The 20,252-nt window shown below is 38.7% G+C and overlaps 1 protein-coding gene across 1 annotated transcript; it reads left to right on the forward strand.

The window, feature by feature from the left end:
- The first annotated feature begins 1,548 nt into the window (after positions 1–1,548).
- On the forward strand, positions 1,549–19,941 carry RAB4A (RAB4A, member RAS oncogene family). Its single transcript, XM_064648841.1, has 8 exons — positions 1,549–1,702; positions 9,868–9,948; positions 11,112–11,226; positions 12,196–12,258; positions 13,140–13,294; positions 14,209–14,304; positions 16,281–16,441; positions 17,736–19,941. The coding sequence occupies exons 1-7, from the start codon at positions 1,672–1,674 to the stop codon at positions 16,394–16,396; spliced, it is 657 nt and encodes a 218-aa protein (XP_064504911.1). The 5' UTR covers positions 1,549–1,671; the 3' UTR covers positions 16,397–16,441; positions 17,736–19,941.
- The last annotated feature ends 311 nt before the right edge of the window (positions 19,942–20,252 follow it).

Consider the following 20,252-nt stretch of genomic DNA (forward strand, 5'->3'; position numbering starts at 1 on the left):
GAGAGATTTGGCTATGTCAGACCACTGCTTTCAGACACAAAGCTTACATCTGGAACATACTGGGGTCCATGCAGCTCATGTGAATACTCCTCAGCTTTCCTCAGAATTCTGGAGAGCAGATACCCCAGAGAAATGCTCACATGTGACATTTTAGACCTCAATATCCTCTGTATATCAGGGCTATGATAACTTTGGGGACCTGTTTACATAACTCTAATTACTGTTAATAGTATGAGCTCACTAAGGAGCTGGTTCTTTGAAAACTGGGGCAAGTTTCTCTGTCTATATAACCACAACAACAAGAATAATCAGTAGGTACTCTGAGTGGTTCTTGGTGCTGGTTCAGCATGTGTTGTTCCACTGATTAGAGATGAGAACTTCAAAGCTGACCTCTGACCAGTAAAAGACTTGGTCAGGAGGTAGCTGGTACAGGCAAAGGCCATTTTTCCTACAATCTTGGAGATGATAGGGAAGTGGAAAGAATGGGAAGCTGTGAGCAATGAGATTAAAAAGCCAGAAATAACAGAAGAGGAATTTTTTAAGGACTGGCAGAAAGAAGAATGTGGAGGACACACATGAAGTATCATCTGGGGAGGGAGAACATGGAGAGGCTGTTGTGGTATGTCATAGTGCCCCTTGCTACCAGACTAACCAGGGTTGACAGGGGAGTTAAGACATCCAATAAAGAATAATATAGATAAGGCACTATTGATATCAAGCCTCTCAAGATTTGAATCAAACTTTGCAATTTTTTTTGTTATTCATCAGTAGCTATAACCAGAGAGTTATGATTAAGCAATTGCATTCTGAATGTTGTATGCTTGGCTAATCTTTTGTTTTGATGAAAAGAGAAGATTATCTCGAGGTGAGTGGGCTGTCTAGACCAGAGCAACCAGGAGCGAAGTCAGTAGGACTGAGAGCAGTAACTGGGGGAAAGGTGATTCCGGCAGCGGGAGATCGCGATCACCGACTCATTGACCACCTATTCAAAATCGACCGCAGACTCAAAAGAAGGGAAGAACTGAGCCTGCGGATTATTTACCATGAGAATCGAGAGGAGTAACAAGCAAATAGGGGGTTGAGTACTAATTAGAAGTTACGTAATTTGTAACCAATGAATGCTGATGCATTTGTTTGTTCAAATGTATAAATAGTGCGCAGTTTCAATGACCGCGGACATAGCCTTTCGTGTGTTACCTCCCGGTTCCCTGCTCTGCGCAAACCAGGACAAAACACAGAAAAACACGGAAACGGCTTCACAGAAACAACGCCTCGGTGTGTGAATTGGCGCTGCGTACTGCGTGACGAGCCCGCGTCTGGGACAACACTATTGCACTCGGAGAGTTTATTTCACACCCCGACTTCCCTGGGGGGGGAGAGGGAAGAGGAGGGCTATCCCAGGGTGGGGAAGCCCCGCACGTGCTCCTTGTTTTGGGGGCGGCCGCCCGGGGAGTGGGCGGTGCCGGCGGGCGCGAGCTGCCGCGCCTGCGCGGGGAGGCGGGGCTCGCGCGGGGCCCGCGCGGGGCCCGGGCGCGCGTGCGCGTCGGCGGTGTGGGCGGGGCTGAGCCGGGCCCGCGGAGCGGGGCCTGTTCGCTCCCTCCGCCGGTGAGCGCCGAGCCCGGGCGGGCAGGGAAGCAGGAGCGGCGGCGGCGGAGGGCTTGCCCTCACGGGATGTCGCAGACTGCCATGTCCGAGACCTACGGTAGGAACCGGGAGCGGAGCGAGGGGATCCCCCCCTCCCTCTTCCCCTCCGGGAGAGCGGGCCCGGGGCCGGGCGGTGTCCTCTGAGGAGCGGGCGGGAGCCAGTGTGGGGTGAGGGTTCCCCGGGCCCGGGCGGGTCCCCCTGGCCCGCAGCTCCCCTGGCCCTGCTGCGCCTGCCCCACCCGTGGCTGCCCGGCTGGGAGCAGTTCCCAGTTATCCTTCACCGTGAGGAAGTGCCAACTTAGACACTGCTCGCTGTGGGTCAGGGGTTCCGAGGGAAACTCTCAGTGCATGTCCTCTGAGAGAAGCTGCCCGTTTCTGTCGTTGGAGACTGTGTGTGCTTCAGAGGGTCACGTTAAGGTTTCGGCCCTGTTGTCTTAGACATGCAGGCATCAAAAGGAGTTCACTGTGAGAGTGAGTTGAAAAGGATGTCTTACTGCTACTGGTAGGAAAACATCCGAGGGAGTAAGTCGGAGAGCAGGCAGTGACAAGGTGTGTCAGCGCCTCGCTGGGAAGCAACAAAGAGAAGTGAAGAGTAGAAGAGCTAAGCAGAGCTGGTGTTGCTGGAGTGTTTGACTCTCCTGCAGGAATTGGAACAAACGTTTGCAAAACAAACTTTCTGGATGGCTAGATTGCACTCAAGGTTCAAAATAAAAAAATGTACTGCAGTTAAATAGTTGCTTTTATGAGAGACATTTTTACTCTTCCTTTCCTGTTTGACCAAAGAAGTGAAGTGCCATTTTGAAGGTGGAGGAGGTGAGAAGCAACTGAAGAGTATTCATTTCTCTTCTTTGTAATCTTGCTTGAAACAACCCTTCTTGAATAGATTTTGCTTTTCTCCCAATTCCTTATCATACAGTTCCATAATATTTTGAACTGTAAAGATGCTGCTGTACACATAAACATATTCAATGTCCATGGAATAGGCTCATATTCGTAGTCCTTGAGAGTAAGATCAGAATTGAGTGCTGTGATAAACCCTTTCATGTGTCATTTTCTGGTTTTATGTGTTGCAACATCTTTTCTGAGGGTGGTTGGGCACTAGAAGAGGCTCCCCAGGGAAGTGGTCACAGCACCAAGCCTGTCTGAGTTCAAGTGTTTGGACAATGCTCACAGGCATGTTGTTGATTCTTGGGGTGTCATGCACAGGATCAGGAGTTGGACTCGATGGTCCTGATGGGTCCCTTCCAAATCAGCATATTCTATGATTCTTCAGTGGTGGTTCAAACTTTTGAGCTGGATTTGCATCCTCTTGCTTTTAGAGCAGAGTCTTGAAAATAAGCGGTAGTTTGGATAATTAAAGCAAAATTGGACACAACTCTGCTAACTCTGAGGGAGGCTGGCATGGCCATCAGGAGTTCTTACTAGTAGGCTGACTGACTTGATTGTTTCTCCTATGTAAGTCAGTTTATTTCAATACTCTAGTCATCAGTGCTTGGTGGTTTTTCCTACTGGTCCGTGCTTTGGTGCACAGCAAGTGCACAGAACTAAGGGGCAAAATGAGGCAAGAGTGTGTGGGGCAGCCCTTGAAGATACTAAGACCCTGCTTCTTTTGTCCATACTTCTTAGATACATGCAGAACTTACCTGTAAAAACCAGAGGAGTGTGCTTTGCAGATCTAGATTTGAGTTTGAACAAGTTCCTTATGCTCTGAAGGAAGTTCTTGTGATCAAGAACTGGGATCACTTCAGCTGTGATTAAAGTGGGATTGGTGGTCTCTGAGCAGATGGGTTGGTAGAAAACCAGAGATTACAGGATTTCAGTAGTGCTCCTCTTTTTATGCTGTAATACTAAGTAAGCTAAATAGATGATTGGTATCTTAAACAAGAACATTTCAACATTTTTTGCATTGTTCCAGTCATGCAGAATAGGGATTATAAGCCTGCTGTAGCTGTTGATACTTTCCAGTTTTTTTGGTGTCCCAGAAAACAAGCCCTTGGAAATGAAAGGTTTCCAGTTGTGGATTGTTCCTGTTGAACAACCTTACATTACCCTTTTGAGTTTTCATTTTGTCCTATGCATACACAAGCTACAAAAAATTCTGAGCCAGAATGCTTAAGAGTGTCAAGTTTTAGAGAAGATAGACTAACACTAAGATATAGGATAAAATTTAACAATGGTTATACCACCTCTGACTGTAATAGTAGTCACTATATAATTTTGCATTGTCCTGTACACATATGTAGCAGCCCCACTGACAGATCAAACTAAACAGTACAGTGTGATAAAACTGTGAATCTGCTGTGCTTGATGAACTTCCTGGGATTTAATGTACTTGCTGTCCTAACAAAGGATGGTTTGTTTCTGACCAGCTGTAACGTGACCGTCAAGGATGAGAAAAGTATTAGGGCAGTTTTGGCTGGTGGGGAGACCAGTGGTCACTGTATCCCCTCAGTGCTGGAAATCCTGTAGCTTCTGCCCTTATAGGTGCTTATTCATGAGTTGGATTTTTCTTCTTGTCACCTGAATTATGACCCATTCTGATTATGTAACCTCAAGCTTTTCATCCCATATGGATAGGCTCAGAAAACTGGCTGGTGGTTGAGTTGGTGGTTTGTTTTTTTTTCCCCATGTCATTTTGCTGTCTGACCTTTATATGATTTTTAAGTTTGCTATGAGGTTTCAACTTCTTTTCCCTTTGAAAGGGGGAACTATTTTTTTCAATATTTTTCTCAATCCATGAGGAATAAAGAGCCTTTCCTCTGGTCAGTCCTTTCTGCCTATCATATTTCATTATCCACCTCAGTTAATTTACTTATCTTCTCCTTTTTTTCCCCTTCCCTGAGTTCCTTCCTCTATGTCAAATTCTGTCTGCTTTGAAGCTTTTCTGTCCACTCACTTTTCCTAGCTATTTCTGTCCCTTACTGAGATTCTTATTTCTTCTCTCTTTTCAAACCAAGTTCTGTAGCTTCTCAGTCTTGACACCTAATTTTGTTCACAATTTATTTTTCTCTCCTATCAATGTATTTCATAAGTTCCATATCTTCTCTTCTTAGCTTTCTAATCTGTTTATCCCTTTCCTATGTGTTCAATTTATTTCCCTTACAAAGTGCCGGAACCAAACCAAACATGAATATAAGATAACTCCATGAATTTTGGGGTTACAAAGAACATTTTATTGCTGCTTTGGGGCAATTCTTTTAAAAGTTTATCTTGTAACGTTGGAAACAAGTCTCTAGGAAAATTATTTTTACTCAATATTTCTGAGATGCAATGGCATTTCTGTAGATAGTTGCCATATGACAACACATGCATGTTTTAGCGTGCTTCCCAGGGCAAAGTATACGTGTTTTTGTGTTGTGGTAAATACAGACTGACATAAAAATAGCTTACCCTTAATAGGTAAATGCAAAGCAACCTTTGGATTTTAAATAGTAGAAGGATAGAAGAAAGGTTGTATGACCTTTGAATCAGTGCGATATGTAAGATTCCAGTCAGATCTCTTCACTTCCTTCTTCCCTGTGTTTTCTCCACTCGTATCTACTACTCCCAGTCTGGTCCCATAAGTTTATCAATTTCTGTGATTGTCAGAGAATGTATAGTCTCTTCTGTCCATTTGAAAATAATTCTTTTTGGTCTGGACAATTTGATTCATGCTTTTCTCGCCACCCCATCCCCTGGCAGTTACTTGGCAGTCTCTGCGTTTATCACCCTGGCCTCCAGTTTGTTCCAAATCTGACTTTATTTCTTAGACAATGTAGCTCTTTTGCTTGTAAGGAAGCAGATCTTCCCTCTTCCAAGCATTCCTTATGCAGATTGGAGTAGAGCTAGATTTATCAGTTCTACCTGTTTATCTTGTTAACTTACTGCTAGAAAAAGGAGTAAGCAGTGGGAATAGCTCCTCTTTTCTCTCATTTTGAGGCAGCATATGCCAGTAGGAATGTTTCAGAGCACTCTTTCCTTCTGCAAAATAGATGTCTAATAATGAGGAGACCTTTTTTTTTCCCCGTGGCATGAATGAGAGTTTCCGAAGGGTCAGCATTAGTGATTATAAATTCTACTCTTTAGCAAGGAGTTGGAGGGAGATCAAACTGAGATTGAAGATATAATTTGGTTTCTCACCCTTCCTCCACCCCGCTCTACTGTATTAGCAAGAAGAAACAATTTCATAGACTAAGCTGCAGTAGCTCAAAACCTGTTCAATTATTCCTTCTGCTGGAGCAGACTTCAGTCAAAGGAGGTGGTTGGATGTCTGGGGGTGGTTTCCACATGAACCATCTGTTTTTGCTGGTACTTGAGTCAAAGCCCACAAGTGTCTCTCTTCTCCTTTCCCCTCAGCTCACACCTCACCTCCCCAGAAGGAAAAAACAAATGCAAAACAGCAACCAACATGTAATTTATGTAGTTTAGCTGCTCGTGTTGCTGGTGCATCTTTAGGGTGAAGCCACAGTTTTACTCCTTTTCACCTGTGCTAGAATGTAAGTTTTTTTTCCTTTACCCACTACCCAGTTTGGGATCAGGTGACACATGTAGCTCACAGAGGGCAGTCAGTTTAGGGCTAAACTGTATGAAGATGATTTTATTTACAGGCAAAGTACTTTAACTTTTCTAGACATTTTCAGTAGCTAGCATGGCAGCAAGCATTTGTAACATCTGAATGATGTTGCTTTTCAGCTTTTTTATGAAGGAGGAACAACAGAATTAAAAAGAAAAGTTTTTCTTGTGTGACAGCCTTGGCAGCTGATGGGAATGCTGGAGCTCAGAGCCACTTCATCGCTCGCAGGAAAAAAAAAAGGCTGTGAAATAAAGTGACTTAACTCCTCTGGGAAGAGAACATCAAAAAGAAAATCTAGAGCAATTAAGAAGTTGCAAAGAGTGAATATATTAAAGTTCTTACCAAGTTTGAGTACGCAGTGATGTTACAGTTGGTCTAAAAGAAGCTATCAGTCCGGTCTCGTTTGGTTTCTGTGTTTCTGAACTGTGCTAAATTTTTAGATACATCTGTACAGCTTAAAGAGAAGACATTTCATGTCCTAAATCAAGCACTAAGATAAGTTATAAAAATGTAATTGATGTAATACCCGTTATCATACAGAATGACATTATAAGAAAGAAGTTCTAGAATAACAAAATGAAAGATGTTCTCCCTGTTATCACCTGGTATTACCTTACTCATTAATATGCTAGGCTGTCAACTTAAAAGCTTGTTAAACCTAGGTATTTATGATTTTGGTATTGGCAAAGCCTTTTTCTTGCCCTTCCTTGCAGATGATTAACTGTGCAGAATATTCCATATTTCCTGAACCATTTTTTCCAGTACTTGTGGACAAACTGTTAATATAAGTCTAAAAACCTCTTGCTAGTTTGAACAATTTACATAAATTTGGAGTTCAAACTGATGGAAGCACAGTTACATTTGAGAATGCAACATCCAAATCTTTTACTCTACAAGTCTACATGTGCTGCCTTCTTTGATGCAGAAAGTTTTTAATTTTTTTTTATTAGAAGATTTTGATATTTTCATTCTCTGGTGGAATAAAACACATTTGCCTTAGTTTCATACTGTGAACAAGTGAATTGTAACTGCAGTTTCAAGTTTCACCTTAGAGAGTCTGTTTGCTGTTTTGCCAGAGGGAAATTTATTTTTTGTCTACTAAGTAAGCAGGCATTGAACTGGCATCTAAGTGATTTATCTGTAGGAAAGATTCCCTTTTAAAGTTGTTTTGCAAAATAGACTCTTGATAGGAATCATGAGTCTAGTATAAAGTGCTGCTAGAATATGTTACCAGTTTAAAGACAAGAATATAAAATCCCCAAGTATCATTCTTACTTTCAGAGAGCACCTCAACTTAAAACATCTCAGGGAAAAATACGCTGCTGTTCTGGAGCTCTTCCAAACCAGTCCCTAACAGCAACATCCTTGTCCCAATATCTCACTGGCCCACAGCCTGTCTGTGCAGAACAGAGCAGGGTGTTAAATTTGCAGTTCACTGTGGGTTTATGGGTTGCACAAATGTGGCTTTGTGAGCCACATTTAACCACCAGTGCTTACAACAGTGCAAATTAGTGGAGGAATAGAGTTCCGGGTTTATTCTTTTCCTGGTTTAGGTTGACAGTAGCTGTTACACTACTGTCAATCATATGAATTTTCTGTGGAAAAAAGATGATGGTAAACTTGAATTTTACAGTTGTTTTTAACAAGAAAATCTGGCAAACAGCATTCCCCAGATACATAGTACAACAGTTTTAACTGGATTTCAGATTTATTTTTGGAAACATGGCAGATATCAGAAACACATTATTTTAATTGTGAGTATGTCTCAGAACATCTTACATTTTGAAATGGTAAAACTGGTGAGATTGCACACACCCACAGTAGTTTAAATATACAAAATGGCATACAAGGCAGCTAACGAGTGATATTTGATCCATAAAAATTAAATCTTGGATTTCTTTGAGATTTTTTCTTAACCTGACACTTTGTGACTGTTTATGATGTCTGCATTTCATACTAACAGTGAAGACGTGATAGAATGAAGCGTTCTCAGCTTCAGCGTGTTTTGCAGTTGAGGTGACATGAGGGGCCTTTCTTTACAGGAGATAACACACAAAATTTTTGCAACCTGAAGGAAAATCCTGTTTGTAACAATTTTTTTTATCCAGAAAGCATGAGCAGCTGGGTGGGGGCGTGAAGAATGAGAGGAGTTTGGAACAGAATGTCTTGAGCATGTAAATGGTCACATTTTGTGAGCAAGAAACAGCAATCTCTTTCTGAGAAGGGTAGAATACAGAATGTATACCGAGTCTTTTACAACATTTGAAACAAGAAAAATCATGCAAAGGCAAAAAAAAAAATCAGAAGTCCTTAATAAAACACTACTTGATTTTAAATATGAATAAAATCTGGGAGATAAGTGAAGACAAATGGTGGTGGACATTCCCAGCACCTGTGGCCCTCTATTTTGTTACTGACTTTTTAACAGTAGACATTTTCTTAGCATTTGAGAAACTTGCTTGTTCCTTTCACCATTGCTAGAGGGTGTTTATGATACAACAGAACAAATAATTCCTGCACGAAATGGAATGAGCACATAATTTGTGTGCATCTTAGATTCAGTTTTTAAAACTAAATATTCAAATGATGTTCTGATAGAGTATTGTATTAGTGCTTTGACTTGCCAGGCATAATCTGATTTTCTTTTTATTCTGCCATCCCCATGGCCAATATCCATGTAACCCATTTGACAGCTTTGAACACTATTAAAAAAAATAATGTTCTTATTTTTGTTGATACTGCAAACTTAATCCTTTTCATTGCATGCTTACTGGATATCTTCTGGAGACCTGCTGTGTTTATAAGAGAAACTGTGCAATAAAAATAAAAAAAATCTGCTGCTGGTAGAAAAATAAATAGCAAATCTTGCATGAACTGTAAAGGTTGCCTTGGTGGTGATATATTGGGGGAAGCAATTGTAAGCTTTCTTATCACAATTTTTCAGTTTTGAGAGCAGTAAAGACAGGGAAGGTTTCTTCAGTCTTTAGTGAAACTAAAGCAAATTCAGGGAGGTAGCATTAAAGCATTATATGTATCTGTTGAAACAGTACGAATTGTTCTATTGTTTTAACATAAACATAAATATTGAATACATGTGTTACCAATGAACACTGATGTAAATGGCTCATTAATAGGTAATGTGCCAGAAATACCTGTATACTAATTTACCATGTGGAAGAAATGTGAAAACAGGCGTCCCAGAATAAAAATACTTCTTCCCTTTAAATTTTGTAGAAAAATATTGTTGTTGTCCAAGGTTTACGTGAATTAAAACAGAGTACAAGGAGTAAACAGTTATATAGGGAAGTTCAAATTAATGTGAATAAAATAATTTTAAAAAATAAAAATACAATAATGTAGAGATTTTTAAAAATTGCGTCACTATATAGAGCACCTGTACTGGCTCTAGTTAGTAGCTTACATACCCTTCAAACAGGTTTATTTTTAACTCAGTTCAGATTCAACCATTTTCATCTCTTTTTGTCCATCTCCATAAACAAACAGCATTCTTTGAAACATCACTGTTGAACACACTAGGTTATTCTTGAGATTTATTGTTATTTTGCTAATTTTGTCATCTATTCCTTTCTCTTTAAGGAGAATAGCTGGCTTGTGACAAAAATGTGAGTATGTACTACAATTTAATAATTTTTTTTTCTTTCAATCTTCAGATTTCCTGTTCAAGTTCTTGGTCATAGGAAATGCTGGAACTGGAAAATCCTGTTTGCTGCACCAATTCATTGAAAAGAAATGTAAGTATGTGTGAAACACAGTAAGAGTTTTTTATTGCTTTGTACCACATACTTTGTATCACTCGGCCATGTATGTAAGTTCCTATAATTCTCTTGTTTGTGTAGGTGAGGATTTTGGGTAAGAATTATGTTCAAAACCATGCTGTAAGTCTTTATTGCTCACTGTTTGCCTCTAGCCAGAAGCCTAATATGGAGCATTATGCCCTATTACTCTCAAATAAATATAACAGGATGGTGATGAGCATACTGTCTTCTTGTGAGAAGTTATATCTTGCAGCTATAAGCTTCCCTAGATAAATAGTAGAGACTTGGATCTTTTAGAAAAAAACAATTAAAATAAAATTGAATTGCTTGAGTAGATTTAGAAAGCCTGTAGTATCTTTATAAATAAATAGTCATGCTGTTGTCTTTGTTAAGGACTGTGTTTTGTGATAAATACTGGTAGAGATTCCATTGTGAATGCTATTTAGAGATGAACAGGTAATAGAAAATTTGCCATTGCGGAGTGCATTTGGCACCATGATTAAACAAAACCAATATGCTTTTAGAAACCTTTGTAAATCTAAGGTGACTTATCTTTCTCAACAAAATGGTAACTCACCTTATCTCTTGAGGAATACATTAGGATAATAATGTGTAAGCACTAAGGAACATGGCATCGTTCTATGATTGAACTTGAAACATGATGTTGCTTCTAGTAATGACAGTTGTGTGTTCCTGAGAATCTGTGCTACCAACAACAAGCTGCTTCTGCTTTAAAGAAGTAGCAGCTCTTGCACATTCATGGACAAGACTTCTTTTTTTGTTCTGTTTTCCCATGAATTTTAAATTTAATTGGCATCAAAGTATTAGAAAACACAGTTGGAAAAAAAATGTACAAAGGGTATCTTGCCATTTATGGAAGTGAACTGGAACTTATTTAAAGCAGGCCTTTCTAGTAGTAATTTTAAATTGAATAAGCTGTTCAAAAATTTTAAAAATGTTTATTTCTGTGTGCAGGCAATGTCCTTATGAGTGGGACTGAATTTGATGGTTCAGGAGGTAGTTTGTCATTTGATCACTGAGGAGTTTTGATTATACCTAAATTTTTTTAATGTAAAAACTAATTATTCACTTTAAATGTTCTCCAAATAAGTCTGGGCTTATTTCTTGTTTTTTTGTAGTCAAAGATGACTCAAATCATACTATAGGAGTGGAATTTGGTTCAAAGATCATAAATGTTGGTGGTAAATATGTAAAACTGCAGATATGGGATACAGCAGGACAAGAGAGATTCAGGTACTCTTTCCAGTCATTTTCTTAAGTATTTGTTATTAAATGGTTGCTGTGGATGTTGGCTATTATTAACCCCTGCTTACAAATACTCATACTGTATGTGCCTAATTCTGTGTTTAGAAGACCTTCTGTTGGTTGGAATAAGTAAATGCCAGGAAGTTGTAAGCTGTTCAAAATCTGCACGAAAACAATTGTATAGTTTTGTTTTATTAGAGGAGAAAAAAAACCAGTCAGATTGGTTTGGGTAAATAACCATCTAGAAAGACTGAGGTATCTTAAGTTTCTTAAAGAAAAAGCAACCTATTTGTCAGCTTAGAACCACCAGTATACTTTTAATGCTATATTTTAATTGTATTCTACATCTGAGGCATAAGTCAAACTCAGTAAAAATCTAGGGTATTCCTGAGTACATTCACCATCAAATAGGGCATCAATTTTTTTTTATATTTTTGGGGGATGGAGTGTGTGTGTGGAGTTTCTTTGGTTTGGGAGAGGGGGTGGTTAACAAAGGTGCGTATGATGGTAGAAGTCTGAGTGAGGGGCAGCAATCCAGGTAAATATCCCCTACAAAATCTTCATGTAGCATTCAAAGATGCATAATACTTAAAATAATTCAATTTTTTTGTGCAGTTCTGTGGTTATACCTCCGACTAGGTAAAGCTGGACAGTTGTATGTAGTCTTCATTTATGAGGTCTCTTCAGTTTGTTGACCAGATACCAGCTCCCAGTTCTGTATCTGGTCATATATTATGATGATACTTATACCTTCAGCAGCACACAGGTCATAATGGACATCAAAATTCTAGTTGTAAATAGTCTGCTGCTGCACAGTTGCTAATGTTGTTGAAAAAACATGTTTTATTTTAAATATGGAAATGAGAATTCTGTTTTGTAATATAGATGGTGTTATTTTAACGCAGAATTTAAACAATGAAAGCACCACAAAAATGTATATCTGTAATTCTATTTCAGGTCTGTAACAAGGAGTTACTATAGAGGGGCTGCAGGTGCTTTGCTTGTCTACGATATAACCAGGTAAGAAAGCTAGCAGCTCTTTCAATTAATGCATAATGATTCCTCCCCAAGTACCTAATCCTGTAATGGACAGTGGGCAAGAAGAAAAAAAAGTAGATTGAAAAAGTACTTCTGTTTCAGTGCATATTTAAGTTTTAGAACTGGCTTACATGAAATATTGTGAATGTCAGAAATATAAAGAATCCTAAAGGGTTAGACAAATACGTGGGTATTGGCTCACCAGTAGCTGGTCTAATCATGGTGGACCACATGCAACTAGTGGCTCAGCAAGCCTTGCCACAGAAACCAAGAGGAGACTTCAGCCACCCTTAACGGAGGCAGTACACACTTATGTGTGGAAACTTCTAATTAGTATGCTGATATAGTAGGTCATTCTCTGGAGAAAATAGCTGTGCCTACACATTCCTTTACTGTATCCCAAAATTCTGTTAATCTCTGCATCTTATAATATTAAAATATTGTAGGCAGCCTAGTAAATCCTTACAATTCCACCTGAAATTTAAGTATCCCTAACATTCCAAGTTAAACAATAACTCAATCTGGTATCCCAAAATTTCACGCGCAAAAGGCTGAAACTAGATTAAAGCTTAAAATTTTATCTTTTCTCAGTCATAGGGTGTTTTACGATTGTGTGTGTGTGTTTAGAGATTGTGGTTGATTTAATTTTGTTTTTTAAAAACTTAAGCTTTTAAATAATTTCATGAAGGAATTTGATACTCTTCCCAGTTCACCATTGGCATGTTGAGATGTGTAGGTGCCTTGCCTGACTAGCAGCAGTTTGTTGTTTGCCGCAAAGACAGATTTGTCATCTGAGTTTTGGTTCGGTGATCTGTTCGTGAGAAATGAGTGTGTTCTAATAGAGGATGTCATTTTCTACATAGCCGGGAAACCTACAATGCACTTACTAATTGGTTGACGGATGCAAGAATGTTAGCAAGTCAAAATATTGTGATAATACTGTGTGGAAACAAAAAGGATCTTGATGCCGATCGCGAAGTTACGTTTTTAGAAGCGTCCCGGTTCGCACAAGAAAATGGTAAGTAGTACAAAATCTTCATGTAGCATTCAAAGATGCATAATACTTAAAATAGTTCGATTTTTTTGTGCAGTTAGGATGTACTTTGCCCACTGTACCTTGTCTACAGAAAAGAGTTCTGTCAGTGCAGGAGGCACAGAGACACAGTGCCTGCAGTGAAAACCACATGTACTATTTAAGTCTCATTACTGCTGATTCTTCCAGTCGCAGCTGCTGCTTATAGAGTACCTTCTATATGGAGATACATTCCCTAGGGCATGTAACGCAACTTCAGGTATTGCCTTGCCTCCAAAGGGCTGAGGAGAAAATGAAGGACATGATTTCCTGTTTTTCAGTGTCTTATAGACTTAGATAATAGACAAGGTTGTATGGGGTGTGCTGCTGTTGGAAGCAATGAGTTTTCAATGAGTTTTACTCATAAGGAACTGAGTTTAATACAGGGCATGGATCTAGAGGACTTATTACCTGGTCTGTAGGACTCAGAATTTCCAATCTGGAGACGTGTTTCTGTGGCAGCTAAAGCCAGTCTCTGTCTGAGCTTCTGTGCTGCAGTCTTGCCATCAGCAAAATCTGGTTTTGCTTTTATAAATCAGTTATAGTCTTTTCTACCAACTCTGGTTACTGACTTTGCTTTTACATGTTAGTGCAAATCTGTAGGAAGTTCATTAGTTTCATGTGCTACTTTGCATGCACAGCCCAGGTTATTATCTTTGGATTCCAGCTTTCCAGGGTTGATACATAAATTTCAGAGGACATTTTTTTGTGGTTTTGCCATCAAAAGCTAATTTTTCTGGACCATGCTACCTGACTGTAGATCTCTGTAAGAATATTGCTCCTAGCTTTCATGCTTTGAACTACTATATCTGATGTTCCAGACTTATTTTGAGATTGGTTTTTTTTGGTGTCAAATGCAGAGCTGATGTTCTTGGAAACAAGTGCTCTAACGGGGGAAAATGTTGAAGAGGCCTTTGTACAGTGTGCAAGAAAAATACTCAATAAAATTGAATCAGGTAAATTAAGCTTTATATTCTTTTAAATTTTTTTATTTCATTTGAAAACTAGAAAAGTACACATGAAAATACTACTATTCAAAGTTCTCTAATAGAATTAACCCCAAACCTCCAAAATACCCCTGTAGTAAAATAACTCATTTGTTTTATAGCTGCTTCCCATAGGAATGGATGTGTTAGTGAGATCTGTGTATCTAAAAAGGGGTGGTGGTGTGAATTGTGGATGTTTCTACACAGTGTTTACCTTAGCAGTCAGCTCTGAGTATGTTCTGTGTGGGTTGCTGCATCCTACAAATACCAAGCATGACAATGGGCAGTTTTTGTAGTGCAGAATAAAAACCTAATATCAGGGCAGACATAACTTTTAATTCTGCTTCTCATATGTAGCATGAAATGCAGTCAAGAGAATTTGAACAGAAATACTAAAAATTTCAAGGATGTTTCCTAGCAACTGTGTTTTTCTGAAGTGACCTTCCTGCTTCTTAGTTGAAACCATTTTTACTTTTACACATCTAGAAATATACCAGAAGCTTCTCAGTGCAAGTGGGCAGGTTTCTATTGGAGACAGGCTTCTGTGTGTTAGGTGTCATTACAGCTAATTTGCATTCCAGTTTTCCTCTTTTCTAGCTGCTTGATATCTTCAAAGTTTTAAGTATTAGCCATATTGAAAAGTCTGTCTCAGATTCTAATTACATGTTTTGAATGCCAAACACTAATTTTTCAATGAAAATGTTATTTTCATGGGAGTTTCCTGATTACTGAATCAAATCAATGCCAAACAACAGCTTTCATTTTTAACAAACAAACAAAAAGAACCCAAACAAACGCAAAACCCACATGAGAAGCAGTGTTTAGTAGTTTCTCATGATACTTTAGTTCCATGACTGATTTAAAGAGGCATTACCATGACAGAATTAAGTCCTGTTTCTGTGAACTGTTCCTGTTTTCTTTGTGCCAGCACACATGCACCAAATCATGGAAAAATGGAGATTTAAAAGAACCTATGGAGGTCTCTGGTCCAACCTCCTGTTTAAAGTGCGTTTGAGATTCAAAATGAGAGCAAGCTGCCCATGGCTTGTCAGGAAGGTTTTGAGATGCTCCAGGAACAGAGATTCCACAGCCCCTCAGGGCAACATCTCCCAGCACTGAGCAGTTGCTACTATTTACGTAGTCAGTCCCCAGCCCATAGCAGTGCTTGTCTGTGTTCCCTCGAAGGTGCAGAGCACTGCATGTGTAGTTGCTGAATTTAGTGATGTCCTGTTCCTGTAGCTAAGCCAAGGTCTTTTCTGAATGACAGCTCTACCCTCAAGTGCTGTCCCTTCAATGCAGTGTCATCTGCTAACTTAGAAAGGGCTCATCTGTGCGCAATGAACCTGAATAAGTGATCTGAACTGTTCAGAGGGATTCTTGGTTGGTTGGTTGGTTGGTTGGTTGGCTTTTTTTAAGATTAAATATTTCTTATCTTGACCAGACCACCATACAGCCATAAGAACACTTCTGAAGACTCAGGGTATGGAGTAAGCAGAAATGGATACCAGAAGTAGGAAAGGCTGATCATTTTCTCTGGGGACAGTTCTTCTGGGAATCCTTCTGTCAGACTGATCCATTTCTGTTTGGCTTAGTATCTACAGTACCATTTTCTTTGCAAATAAACCTCTGAAAGCAAGAGGTTTTTAGATGTGTTCTCAGAAAACATTTTGGACCTTTCTTTTGTTAGAAGTTGTGCAAATACATTTCTTGTTGCAGCCTGACTCTGAGACAGTTTGCTTTGTCATTATGATTAAGGGCACATGGTTAGATTACAGGACAAAATGATTCAGGTTTGAAATTGCCTAAAAGCAAACAGAATTGAGATAATCTCTTCATAATTAGATTAGAACATAATTATGCATTTTTTAATCTAATGTTATTGGTTAATTTGGACTATATTATTTGCACATGATCTATGTTCTTGTCACCATTTTGTTTCTTATCAGGAGAATTGGATCCAGAAAGAATGGGCTCAGGTATTCAGTATGGAGATGCTGCCTTGAGACAGCTGAGATCACCACGTAGAGCACAAGCACAGAGTGCTCAAGAATGTGGATGTTAGAGAAACAAAACAAAAAATCCCAAATACTTACTTTAGATACAAAAGGTAAGGTTAGAAAAATCTCAGGGTGATGGGTAAATTACTGTCTTTCTTAAATGTGCTGTATTGAGTGCTTGGCTTTTTCACAATTAACCTTTAAAGTTACATAGAATCTATTGAAATAATGCACAGTAAAATGGACTGGGTTTTTATACTTTCAATTTTTCTTCTCTCATCTGTCCACTAAAGCAAGACTAGTGCTTTTACTGAAGTGTTTCTAGGTCTTAGCTTACTCTGAGTAATGCTGTGGAAAGCACTTAAAAATTCTCTACTCCTGAAATGCATTACAGGCCTAGTAGCTACCTAATGAACTTTAGAGAAAGTGAATCAGTTTTGTTGTATCATGGACAAACATTAGTAGAAATGAGAATTCACAAAATGTATGGTACAGAATCTTGTCTTAAGCTATTATAAAGTCTTTTCTGAAAATATGTGGCTTAAACACTGGGACTTGAAAAATTAAAGATAACACTGGATTTCAAACTTCCACTGACTTTTATTCCCTTACCTAAAAGCAGCCTGAAGTTATTCTGATTCCTGTCTGCTGTTAGCAGAAATGTAAAAAGAGAATAGTGGTATTTGCTGCTTAAGCAGTGTTGTCATCTAAAGTAGCTGTTCTAGGGCTGTTTCAGCCTATGAAACAGGTTTACAGTCTTCCAAAGACATTCTTCAGAGAAAGCGAGGAAAAGATTTTTCCCTTTAGCAGTTGTAGGGGAAGAGACATAAAAGTCACATAACCTACTCCTAAGAGCAACTTGGTAGTTAGTCTTTCTTATAAACAGTTGTCCTTAAGACAGCTCTCACTGTTGGATTTTACATAACTCCTTGCAGTATGCAGTGGCATGCTGTCTTTTCTCCCTGTGTAGTTAATTATTCTGATGTAATTAATCCTTATTTCTGTAATACAAGGACAGTGATATCAAATAAGTACTGCAGGCATAGTTTCTGCATCATTTTTACTGTATTCATTTATCAGCTTGAGCAGTGCACACCAGCAGAAGCTTTATAGAATGTTAAATAAGGCAGCATATAATTTTACATGCTCATATTTTGTTCTATGTTCTGGGAACTTAGCTCCCAATTAAAGCTCAGAATTTTAAATAATGGATAAGAATCCTTGAACTGCTTTCCTCCCATAAAACACCATCCTTCAACTAAGAGACTGCTGGAAAAGGATTTTAATTTAGTTCAGCTTTTGTTTGGCTCTACAGAAATGATTATTTATTGATCTTATTTCAGGAGCTGAGTTTTCAGATTGATCATATATGGGTAATTGATGGAGTTCTTATGTATTTTACAGCTGTCCTTGCAACTGGTGTTTGAAGAAACAGAAAAGCTTGAAGGCTATGCAGTTTTTAAAAGCATCTTTCCACTATCTACAAACAGAGCAGATGGCTGCTGCCAGAAAGGTGTACCCTGTGGTGTGGGGCAGGAATATGCACAACACACAAGTCTGCAAAGTGAACTTGGTAGTTTGGACAATATTAAGACTTGTACCTGTATGTAAACATTTTCCATTACCTGTTTTTGTTCTTTCACCTCTAGTTTAAAGCATTGCAATGTACTGTAAATAATGTAACAGTAAATTTACAAAGCATGGTATACTTATGTATGCTGATAGAATGTTGCACTATGAGCAGTTTAATATTTTATTTTTTTATCATATAAACAAATTTAACCGAGGTAGGCTTTGTCACATTTGTTTGTTGCACAATAGTTTTTATTTACGACCTGAATTATAAAACCACTGGCAACTGTCAGTGAGAGATTGTTTTATTTTCTCCTACTTAGTTTGCCACATTCTAACAAGCTGTTGACAGGACCGATTCTCAATGTGTGCTTAGGACCCATACTTATGTATGCTGATATATCCAGTTAGAAAATGAAAGTTAAAGCACAAGAGCATTGCAAGAATGCTACACAGAGTTATACCATCTTTCCTGAAATTAGTATTATGTTTGTTCCCATTGTTCTGACATTTTTGGTTCAAATGGATCTGAAAAGTATGCACCTTAGGTTTCTCTGAATTAAACAGAATTAAGTGTGCTTTGTACTTGAAAAGCCTGCATTTAGTTTTAAAAAGACTGTTGGGTCCAAAAACTTTCAGGTTCTCTCTCTCCTCTGATTGTTGTATTTAGGATTGGCTTTGTTACATAACTGATAGCAATTATTCCCAAGAAGTATTCTCTTCCTGGTAAGAGTGTGAAGTGTTTTTTGAAACAGCTTAACTGTGCTTTAACAAGAACATCAGAGAACTCCAAAGAAACTCGCCTGTCTTAATCCTCACTCAATTCAGTTTGGCTTTCAGAACTGCAAAAAATTACCAAAAGCAAGTCCTCTGGAGTCAAAGTGGGATGGAATTGTTTCCTCCACCAGTCCAAACAGCCCATTGTTAAGTGTGATGTGTTTCTACCAGAGTTGCAGAGGGTGTTGGTTCCAAAACCCCAGACCAGTTCAAGAATGCTGGGAAAAGAAGAGGTACTGGGGAATCTGTTCCACCCCTCATCACAACCCAATCAGGTTTCTTGGCACACTGACAAAAGCTGGACACTTACTTACCAGCTGGGACACAGCACAAGTAAAGCTAAAGGTTGCTCTCCTATCACTATTACAATGAAGTGGTGTTGGCTGTTGATCAAAACTTCTTTCCCTTATTACAGTAGCAATTGAAAGGAGTAGAGGACTGTTACTTAATTCTGTTGCTTTTAAATAAAAATTTCAGGGGTTTGGCAGGGATTTTCTTGTACTTCTTCCTGTTCCTTTTCCTTTACATAGAAGAATGGCCTCTTTTATATACTTGGTTCTTATGATCATTTTGGTCAAGTGTCTGCGGTTTAAAAAGTAGTAAGCAGTTTTATTCTTTCAGTAACTGTTTTAACCTGTCCCCTTCCTGCCTGGAAGGAAAGTGTCATTATAATGAGTTTGGACATGTTTTTACCATTTTTTATTGTATACTCTTACTGTATACACATTAACCTTGTTAATGTGCATGCTTTGTAGTATCTCAGCCTTTTATGCTGCATATCTTGCTGACATTCTAAAAACAAACTTTCTAAAATAGCAGCTCTGGAGAAATAACTGTTGGAAGCAATAGCTCTCACCAGTGCAAGCTCTATTGTTTACTATTGCTCCTCTGAGGGTCTTTTGTTTCTAAAAATAAACATCATGCCAATATAAGCCCTGGAGTAGATCTTAAGCTTTAGCATTATAGTTGACAGCAAACCAAACCTAGCTCACCTAAACAGTAAGTGATAAATAGGTTATTTATGTTTTTAGGGTAAATTTCTTACTTTACCAAAGCAAGATGGCTGGGAGTTTTACATGATATACCACCAGGTACCTGTGTCTGAGGATTCTTTGGATGTGGAGCTTTGGCTGTTCAGACCTATAAGAGATTTAAATGTCTTATTAAAGCCTGTGTCTTGCCTTTTAATGAGTCTGTTGGCCTACACTATTTCATTTAATGCTTGTATCTAGCACCAAATAAAGAATCCTTCTTGATTTTCTAGGTGTCTTACAGCAAATCCTATTACTTGCACAAGTTTTGTCTGCTAACTGAAGTCCATAACATGACGATCAGGCAACTCACAGTTAAGCCATCCTATCCCTTCTTCATATTCAACTAGGTACAGTGTATGGCTTGAGTACAGAGCTCCCCTAAGTCCTATAAAAAGTAAATGATGTAGAAGAATTTGATTATTTTGTGCAACTCATTTGCATTGTTTTTTATGTGCTGAATGAATTAACACTATAAAAATCTCAAGAAATTGTAAATACAGAGTAGAAATATGCAGTTTCATTCATCTACTATAGAACC

This window comes from Pseudopipra pipra, chromosome 3 (genome assembly GCF_036250125.1).
Source record: "Pseudopipra pipra isolate bDixPip1 chromosome 3, bDixPip1.hap1, whole genome shotgun sequence".
Taxonomy (NCBI): Eukaryota; Metazoa; Chordata; class Aves; order Passeriformes; family Pipridae; genus Pseudopipra; species Pseudopipra pipra.